Source organism: Porites lutea, chromosome 14 (assembly GCF_958299795.1).
Source record: "Porites lutea chromosome 14, jaPorLute2.1, whole genome shotgun sequence".
Classification (NCBI taxonomy): Eukaryota; Metazoa; Cnidaria; class Anthozoa; order Scleractinia; family Poritidae; genus Porites; species Porites lutea.
The window spans coordinates 17142568-17152933 of NC_133214.1; the positions used below are offsets into that span (position 1 = coordinate 17142568).

Consider the following 10366-nt stretch of genomic DNA (forward strand, 5'->3'; position numbering starts at 1 on the left):
CCTAACTGTAGATACTGATTGGCATAAAACAGAACTGCTCTGTAACAGAACTCATACTGCTCCTATAAAAGGCCAAAATTAAACAAACGTTAGTCCTAAATCAGTACTGGGCGTACCGGATCCCTCCCGGACCAAACTGGTTCAGATTATAGCCGGCGAGCCAGCTCGCACAGGGTTCATAGAAAAAGTTGCAACCATTTTAAAGGACTTTTCAAGGACCCATTCGATTTTCAACGATCACATACCACGGATGTAATTTCACACATTGTACAAAAACGACATTCCCAGTCCATTCTAACAGCACTTTAAGGGGTTGAACTATTTGCTCCACCAACTTCTCTTTAAGCCCGCTTGTCTAAAATTTATAGTTAATTTTTGCATAACACACACAAAAAAACGCTTTACGTAAATCACCTTTAACTTCTCTGAGCTATGATTTATATTCTGTCTTGGATAACTAAAAAGCACTAAAAAAACACTTTCCAGGGACCGGTTCCTCGAAAGATAGTTAAGTTTAACCCAGGATTAAGCCTAATTTTAAGCAAGATTTTCTTGTCTAAGAACACGTAACTCGAGCTTACAAAAAACTATTGAGCCCTTCCTTCGAAAAAGAGAGTTGACAACTCAAAATGTTACTCTAGGCAATGCAAAGGAAGGTGAAAACAAAAAGTGGAACAAAACGTTAATCCTGGATTAGCGCTAATCGGCCTTTCAGAAAACCGGACCCTGCTACATTCAAAGTTGAAGAAAATTCAAGGAGATTTCAATGACTTCCCCTAAAATTCAAGGACTTTTTAAGACTGTAGCAACCAGGAACAAAGATTAATACTAGTAATAACCAAAGGTTAGGGAGTGTGGGCGAGGTATTGAGCTTTTGAACGAAGGTCAAAACGCTCTAGCTCCAACGCTGCTGTTTAGCGCAAGTTTCACGTGACAGAAGGTCAAAACACGCGTGATCAGATTACGCTCTACGCATTCCATTCATTCTTAGTGAAAGTTCAACAAATGCTGGCCACATACATGCGACGCATGCGTAATAGCAACCTGGAGATTAGGATTGCGGGCTCCTCTTGTCGCCCGCAACAAGCAACGCGTTACCTTCTCTCAGAGATAGCAGAGGCATGGTACCTGGCGGGAAGCGATTTTCCCATGCAACTGCAAGGTTCTACTGTTCTACTAACTCTAAGCAAAATACTGATGGTTTTTACAGAGGGTTTCGTACCTTCTTCTGTACCGTGAACTTGCGGTGCTGCCTAAAGATCCTGACAAGTTTAGGGATGTTAACTACAATGAAAACCAAAAAAAGTTATGTGATAAAATGATAGAAAAAGTGATTAAAACGCTACATGCACTACAATTACTATAATAACGGGTACAGAACAGCTTTCACACTGAACGAGTCGTATCTAACTACATACCGTTGAGCGAGAAAGAGTGCGTGACCGACATGTACCTTAGTAACAGCTACGCTCAAGATTAAAGAGACTATTTTCAGTGCGAGAAGGAGTGCGCGACAACACGTCACGTAGTTACACAGCGATGGAACTACGATAGAAGTTTTAAAATCTGGGTCTTGGAATCCACATGTCTGTCAAAACTGGGGACCCAAGAATTTTGGAGGGAACCAATCCTGAGGTAAAAAAGTTCTTTTGTTTTGAGAAAGAGATTTAGAAGTTAATTTCATTAGTACATAATGTTAACTTTGCTGTTGATTATTCTTTTGTTTTTCACGAATAATTTTTATGCTACGCCTGATTTATGTGCCATAGGACCACCAATTGTTGGAAATAAGACATCGATTTAATGCGAACCCTGACTTACACTTCCTCTCAATCAATGCATCTTCAACACAATAAACTTACAGTTACTCTAAAAATGCATTTTTAGTCTTAAATTTCCTATGCGGGAAAGAGTACGTGGCATAGTATACTTACAGTTCTCTTAGAGCGGAAAAGAGAGCGTGACACAAACTTACAGTTCTTCTAAAAGATAAATAGTTTACAATATACTTGCTGAGCAGAAAAGAGTGCGTGACAATAGTTATTCTCATTGTATGAATCCTTACCAATATTCCCCGTGCCATTCAGCTCACGGATCGCAGTGTATATAACACAGAAGGTTCCTGCTCGGCCAACGCCAGCACTGAAAAGATACCATAGATTATAAAACAAAAAGTTTAAACTGTTCGAACTCGAGCCGACTCTGCACAAAACCCGGCTCTGCACTTCCAGGACCTTTTAAATCAGATAAATCCAGTGTAGACATTTGTATAGTTCTGGGTGCCAAGACATGGTAAATTACAGTTTTAAGGCCATCCATATTCAAACGATGCCGAAATAGAGAGGTGTAATGTGTCAAATGAAGAATATAACACACGATCTGCGGGGATCAAACAAACTGATTGTTCCCTGCGTTAATTATAAGACCACAATCAAGGTTTACACTCCTTTAGATATGCATCAGCAACTATGTGGAACGGACTCACAGAGGACCTCAGGCAAAACATATAACCCCAGTGATTCTGCTGGTGTCCAGTCACCTCCTCACCAACGAAATCGCCAAAAAGAAATATATATCTTAATACTTTTGGAAAGGACAAGTCTCTACAAAGAATTCTTTCACTTTCAATTTCCAATGAAATTTAAGGAGGTAAGGTTCAAGTGACAATAATATTAACCAACTTTCATAAGAAAGGCTGTTGTATTTTAATCAAGTCGCACCTCTCGAGCAATACAAATAAGCCGTTTTAAGGTGTTAAAAAGTCATAATTTTTCACAAAAAATAAAGATGAGAAGTTCGACGCAATTTGTCAATTAAAATCGACTAACTTATATTTGGACTTGAGGAGGAAGTAACAATCCCAGGTAAGTAAACAGTGACTGTGTCAATTATTGCAGAGTTCTTATTTGGTGGCGAGATGACCGTAAACCCTTCTGCCTGCGGTCTATGACATTCTTTAACGTGTTAAATTCGAAGTGGGACAAATTTCCTTTCACGATTTTGAAATTGTTGCAAAGATTTTATTTGATGCCAAAACTTCCCGATCAAAGACAATTTGTACTGAGCATAACGTCAGCGTTAACATAAAGCGCGGCACAAAAGGAAAGGGTCTGGCCATAAAAAGACAACATACAACAGTCCCTACCTGCAGTGTACCACCAGAGGTCTTTCAGCCTGAGGGTCCCTAGTATAGTGATGGTTATGCACCTCTGATAAGTACGTCAAAAGATCCGATGGAGAATGAGGAACGCCGCTAGAGAAAAAGACGATACAACCTCTAGTTACAAACAGAAAAAGTCATAGTTACGTTTGTTTACGAACAGCTAAGTCGCTCTGTGAAAGGTTTGAACCCAGGAGTCATTTCATAAGTAAGTTAAATATGATCGTCCGCGTGAACGTAGTCCTGAATAGGACTGTTGTTGTTGACAGTGACTGGCGTTTCGACAACCTGTGCGGTAGTCATCTTCAGAGTCAAAGTGAGTTGTATCACGTCAGTTGATGGGTATTAAACTCTGGTTATTGACCTGATTGGTCAATTAAGTCGCGCTGTTAATGATCGTCTGTCAGTTACGCGGTGATGCAAGGTAAATCGCTCATGGAGTCAACTCTCTCTTAACAAACACCTCCAAACGACGAACACCTAGAGTAGCAACACTCCTAGTCATGCTTCATGCTAAAGAAACCGGGATAAGCTCCGGCCGTTTGGGCCTTTGGCTCGTGTGCGTCATTACCTTTACCATTGAAAACAAAGATACGGTTTTACGATTACTTTATAGACGGAACTGACTTACTGATCAGGCCAGCCAGTGAACTGCAGGTGAGACACAACTAGTACTTCATCGCTCTGAAGAAAAAAATATCAAGAAAAAGACAGTTAGGAGAAGCAAAGGGTAATAATAGGCACCCTGATCAGTCGGGCTACTTTGCCTGCTTCCGTCTTATAGCAAACACAAGTGTAGGGAAAATATAACACATGATCCGAAACGGCGTTTCTGGGTAACTGACCACCTACCCCTCCCCTAAATCAACATTTTGTCCTAAGTGAGAAGTAAGTGTTAAATGTTGGTTTAGGGAAGGGGTAGATGGTCAGTTACCCAGATACGTATAATGATCCAAAACTCAAAATTGAATGCTGTCCACGTAGTCGTCCTGGTCCTCGAATCTAAAGCTCTCTATTTACGCTGGCACAATTAAACCAACATTAACACTTACTTCTAACTTAGGGCAAAATGTTGATTTAGGGGATGGGTAGGTAGGCAGTTACCCAGAAACGTATAATTATCCTAAGTTTTCTCACCTATTCTCTAAAAATAGACACCCCGGAAAGCTTCATTGTACTTTTTTTCACCACAAACGTTAGTACACTTATTCCCGTTGGAGGCAAAGCCCTCTCCCGATCGCTAAATTAAAAAAATTCCTAACATCTGATAACTTTTTTTCGCCACTACGACATTCTCGCTAAAACTCGTAGTAGACTAACGACGGCTACCACATTTTCCCGCCAAAATGACGTTGCTTTGCGCGCGCGCACTACTTAGTACTGAGAAAACTCGTTCTCGCAGTTGTCCTCGTCTTATAATCTAAAGCTCTCTAATAGCTGGCGCAAAAAAACGTAGAGAGCGTGAAGCGTGGTTCCCGTATAATGGCCCTCACTGTCTCGCTCACCCAGTTATAAAGTGAACTTGCGATCTTTCAAACTTAAAGAGGGAGAAGGACGTGCGTGTGGCTCTGGATCTTCAAAGATGAGGAATCTAGACGCTTTGAAGGTACTTTTGGAAACATGCTCGGGACCAGATGAAACGCGTAGGCATTGCAGGATCAAGGGAAGATGTGTGTCAGGATAACAAAATTGAAGATTTATGAACTCTATCGGGGTACCTCTTCTCGTGATGATACTCAGTACTCCGAAGCAGCAGAGCGATTGCCGATTTTGGTATGACCTTGAAAAATGGTTTCGGTAAGTGTTTGTTATATGTTTTAGAGCGGTTTTCACTTGACTGTCGTAAAACCAAAACCAAAGTAAATACACTGAATACACTAGCCAACCAAAGGACGTAGTAAAACCAAAACCAAAACCAAAACCAATCCCAATTCGACAGTCAAGTGAAAACCGCTCTATCAGCCAATAGATGATAAGATCAAAACATGGCCTACTCGTTTTCCCGCCAAAGAAAATTGTTCGATTGGCCAATCGTGTTGCAGTATGACGTCAAAGCGAAGAATCGGTTGATTTCTAGAAAGTTCTTCGGGCATGAAGTTTTTTCACCCGAGCGTTCGCTTAACCAACCAAAAGCCCGCGCGCGTTTGTATCCGTTCGATGAATCAATCAAATCGCTCTATTTCTGTTCGTTTGTTGTTTCTGTTTTGTTCTCGTGTTTTCATTTCAAGGTCACACGAAAATAGCTCTATGAAAATTTGACTCACCTCGGAATGCTGTACGTGCATGATGCGCTCTATCCAGGCCTCAGAAAGATTCTTGCTTCTCATATGTACCCTAATATTCCCGTATACAACCGTGTGACCTTCGTCAATGGGCCAGTACTGATGACACTTTAACTGAAAAACAAATAAAGCCATACAGCGATTACATTGGCTAATTACAACAAGCAGAGGCTAATTACTAATCACGCGCGAAGACGATCAACCAATCAAATCTCAAGCAAATCCATGTGTCGGGCACCAAGCGCGGGAAAGTCCAACGAACCAATCAGATATCGAGCAAACACACGTAGGAAGTGGGGGGGGGGGGGGGGGGAGATGTGAACGAGCTCGTGACGACTGCATGGTGTGGATTTTACTGCTGATTGGTCGACAAATTGCTTACGAGTGATAGAAAGTCCAAATGCGCGTGATAAGATTGCGTTCTATGCATTTCATTCATTCTACGTGGAAGTCCAAACGAGTGCTGGCTACATACGTGCGCGCACACGCGTAAAAGCAATTTGGAGATTTTTACTACAGGAAACCATTAAGGACCCCAACCTTTAAAGGTATTCATAAAACATTACTGACTGAACTTACGCGATTTCCTTCGACTTCTTTGGTAAGCATGACTATCACGGGGGATTTTTGTTCCCAGACTAACAACCAAAAGTCATCTAGGGTGGCAGCGATAGGGCCTTGGGTAAGAATATAATCTGGCGACATAGGCGTCACTTTCTGTCAAGAAATAACATAAAGGTTCGAGAACAGAATAAAATAAGTCAAATCCAATGTTATGCGTCATTAAAAAATTTTCCCAAAATTACGATGTTTTTAGGTTTTCCTTAATATTTGTATATACATAATTCACTTTTTATCCTGTTTTGTATTTTTTAGTTTGTCGAGCGTTTTTAACATGAGCCTCTGGCTCGGAAGATTGTGTAAACACTTCCCACGTCTTCGACATTAAATAAATCATTCATTCATTCATTCATTCATTCATTCATTACAATGTGAATTTGTAATTAATTATATCTAGAGAAATGAACATGGGAGAGAATTTAGCCAGTTGTCACACGGGAGCGCCGAATGCAGGGGCTCCTGCCGACTGTTAACTTAAGGACACCCGGAGTGACCGATGGAGTTTTGTAAGATGGTTCTAACTTTTGAGTCTGGAGACGAATTCCTGCGGTGTGACCATTGACAGGAAAGCTACTGAGCAGTTCTTTCCTTTTGTGCTGTTTATTATGCTCTACAAGGTGTTTCTAGCCTTTGAGTCTGTGGATTAAATTCTAAAGTGTGACCATTCAAATGAAAGCTACTGAGCAGTACTTTCCTGTGGTGCTGTTTATTATGCTGTACAAGGTGGTTCTAACTTTTGAGTCTGTGGATGAAATCCTATAGTGTGACCATTCAAATGAAAGCTACTGAGCAGTACTTTCCCATGGTACCGTTTATTATGCTGTAGACTGTTGTTCTAACTTTTGAGTTTGAGAATGAAATCCTAAAGTGTCACCATTCAAATGAAACCTCTTTGTTAGTACTTTTACACGGTAATATCTGTTTTTCAGCATTTGAAAAAATGGAAATTGACAGAAAAACTGTTGAAATTTGATGTGAACCATTTTTGAGAGCGAAAAGGTAAACATTTCAGTGATGCTATAATTATCTGTATCTGGGCCTCTCTGATTTATGGCAGATGAGTCAGGAAGCAAGTCTTTTTAAGTTCTTTAGTCATTTTACAAGGACTTGTCATGCCAGCGCAATTGCGGAGCGAAAATTACTGTTAGTCAAGAACGAGTGCTCAAGTTTCTCCCTTACCTTTATTAAGTTGGCGTTAATATAGTCCCCTCCCTCTTTAGTCGTTAGCTTGACTCGCGTATGATCCCCTGAGGAGAGAAAGAAGGAGTTATTATGAATAAGGAGAAGTTGCTGATAAAGAGATAACAGCCTAAAAATGTAAAGTGTTGAATAAGCGTTTGAAGCAACAAACTTTTTGCGTGACTTTGCATATTTCATATATGCTAATCATCAGCCAAAAAATTTTTTGTCAGTTTTATCAGCGATCATTTAAACTTGAAAATGGCGTCAAGATGACACCGAAACGTCGTTCGTTCTTATCCGCGTTATTGTTTCTGTATAACTTAACCTTTGCTCATTAAGTAACAAATTGATCTTACATCTATCAAACTTCAACTTTAAATATAGAAACAAACGAAGAGTTAAATAGTTACAGGGCAAGACATCTCTGTATCTGTTCTTCGACGGATTGAGACTGGCATCTTTAGTGGAGAAAACACATGAGTCACTTTCTTGCATCTTTTCCAGTGCCTGGAAATGAAAAAAGACAAAAATCAAGAAAGGATGAACGTCAATCATTTGCAAAAGTCAGTCGCTGCGTGCTTCGTACTCCTTTCGCAGCAAAAATTCCAAAGTTGTTCATGACTATGCGGAACAGCTTTAAAAGAAATAAAACTAGCAATAACCAAAGGTTACGGAGTGCGGGCGACAACCATCGAGGGTCAAAACGCTTTTGCTACTCTCAAGTTTTTCTTTCTTTGATATACACTACGCCCAAATAAACGTCTTGAGTCTTTCAAAACTCTACATTGCCTCATGTTTCAACCCACTTCTCGGTGTTGGATATCAGATGAAACACTCCCTCTCGTGCTTAATATATGATATGAGCTACCTACCTTCCACTCATGTATGAAGCCATTGTAGGTGGTACCTTCTTTCTTCTGAGACAAGTTCACAACAAGAGCATCAAAGGTCTCCACAGTGAATGACAGCCTGTGTATATACTCCTCTTCACTAAGACAATCATTGTTCTCTGCTTGACCAATGCGAGACTGCTGTGTGTCATAGTAATGGCCACACTGTCTGTACAGTGAGGGCTTGTTAGACTCTTCAGCTGTAACCGTGTCGGGAGGTTTGAGTGGAAGCTCAGAAGCCTCTGGCATTTTGCCCGGTTCGTACAGGTATTTCTTCTTTTGAGGAAGCGGAGGAGGGGCAGGTTGTGTATTCTTTTGAAGTTCTTTAATCTGCTGGATCTGTTCTTCGATTTGTTGACGTCTCTGCTTTTCTTTGTCCTGATCTGATATATTTTCTCTCTTTAGAGATTCACCGTCCGGTTTATCTTCAGCCGAAGACGATGAGTCCACTTCAGATTTTTCACTTTTCTGTTCAGTACTTGACGAAGAATTGCTCTTATCATTCGTTTCTTCGCCAACGGAAACACTCCCCTGTTCGGTGTTGATTACTTCTGCTGTCCCATGATCATCAACACCTTTAGTTAGCTCATCCGTAGACACACTCTTTACTTCACTCTTTTTGTCGCCCACTATCTCTTTTTCTGAATGCTCCGAAGTATCAGAATCCTTTTTAGACACATCAATGTCACTCTCTGTTTCAACATCAGGCTTAGAGCTATCGCTTACTCCATCAGCATGTTTACCCCTCTCAGAAATTTCGCTTATTTGCTTTTTTGCCAGGTCATTAAAGACTTGCTCTATGTCAAGTTTGTTATGGGTATGGTCCGAAAAACCAGTGCTCCAAGAGGCACTAAAAGCACTACAGCTCTGAGGCGTTGTAGCTTGGGGCTCATTATCAGCTGTTTCTGTGTCCTTTTCAGTGGGTGCCAGCTCCTCATGATCCGTCTTTGTAAGTTCCTTTTTTAGACTTTCTTCGTGACGCTCGTGTTCTGCCAGTTTCTGCTCCATCTCAGCCAGCTTTGTCTGCTGCTGTAACATCTGCTGAAAAAGCTGTGTGAGGTGGCCTTGATCAGACTCGTGATGCTGTTGGTGTTGCTGTTGGCGCAGGAGCTCCTGTTGCTGTAAGATAAGCTGCTGCTGTTGCAGAAGCATCTGAGTCTGCAGCTGCTGCATTTGCTGTTGCTGGTTCAACTGCGCTTGAGCTACTGATACCGAGTAACTAGTAGCATAGGCTGAAGAAGGTGGCAGGCTGGTAGGGCTGGGCCTGACCCCTTGAACCAAAGGACGTGTCACGGATACTGCACTATAGCTATAAGGTGGGTTTCCCGCAGCTGGTGAGGAAGGAGGTTTAGTTACAATCCCAGTGTACGGAGGGTATGATCCAACAGGACCTCTAGTTTGCCCTTGGTACTGACTGTCTTTACCATAATCAGCAGAATTTTGTCGTGCAATAACTGGTGAATATGCTGCCTGGTTTGGAGGTGGAGGTCGTTGAACACCAGCAGATGGGGCCCATCCCTGATCTACGGGTCTCTGCTCGTAAGGCAGTGACTTCTGAGGACTAAGCATTTGGTTTCCTCCTAAGCGCTGTGGTTCTTTTGAATCTTGACGTGAGAACTGATTGCCATGGGAAGCTCCAGTTGAAGGCAAAGGCTGTGACGCTTGGGGGTACCCCCAACCCTGGAGCGAGGAAGGCGGAGCGGGTTGTAAACTTCCTGGATGCTGAGATGGGAATCCTTCCTGAGGAGGTTTTGACGAAGGGGTATCAGCCTGAGAACGTTTTTTCTCAGGTAGCATTGGATACCCTAACTGTGATGAAGTATTGCTGGTCTGTGATGGCTGTTGACTCTGACTATAGCCTGCATATGACTTCTGACTAGGATATCCCATCTGTGGTGGCTGTGAAGAAAGATTAGAGCTTTGATGCGGCCACGAGGTTGAACCAGGCATCTGACTCATCTGGGACCGACCCTTAGGAGGCAGTTCTGGTACCTGACTAATTTGTTGAGGCATCTGAGGACCAAGGGAACCCTGTGCATTTTGTGGGGGTGTTTTCCCAGGCTGGAATGCCTGTTGGGGAAGACGATCAGTTGGAATTTGATGGTCCAGCAGAGGTTTCTGCATAGAAAGAGGCTGTGGTTGCAGAGGTGGCTTGTATGGTTGTTGCTGAGCCTTTTGAGGTTGCATTGGTTGCAACTGTTGTTGGTAATTGAGTTGGGGCGGTAATGGTG

General features: G+C 41.9%; 1 protein-coding gene across 4 annotated transcripts in view; it reads right to left on the minus strand.

Annotated features, from left to right (window-relative positions):
- The window catches only part of LOC140924801 (uncharacterized), a 34970-nt gene that overhangs the window by 2440 nt on the left and 22164 nt on the right, over positions 1-10366 (minus strand). For 3 of the 4 annotated variants that reach the window (XM_073374808.1, XM_073374807.1, XM_073374806.1), the window contains 10 exons: positions 8118-10366; positions 7656-7752; positions 7243-7310; positions 6022-6159; positions 5425-5556; positions 3792-3844; positions 3146-3253; positions 2066-2142; positions 1223-1284; positions 2-62 (listed from right to left, as the gene is read on the minus strand). The exon at positions 8118-10366 is cut by the window's right edge and continues 1551 nt beyond it. In XM_073374808.1, the coding sequence (XP_073230909.1) occupies positions 2-62; positions 1223-1284; positions 2066-2142; positions 3146-3253; positions 3792-3844; positions 5425-5556; positions 6022-6159; positions 7243-7310; positions 7656-7752; positions 8118-10366 (3045 nt within the window). The remainder of the gene's footprint in view (position 1; positions 63-1222; positions 1285-2065; positions 2143-3145; positions 3254-3791; positions 3845-5424; positions 5557-6021; positions 6160-7242; positions 7311-7655; positions 7753-8117) is intronic. The other variant, XM_073374809.1, reaches the window with a different exon arrangement.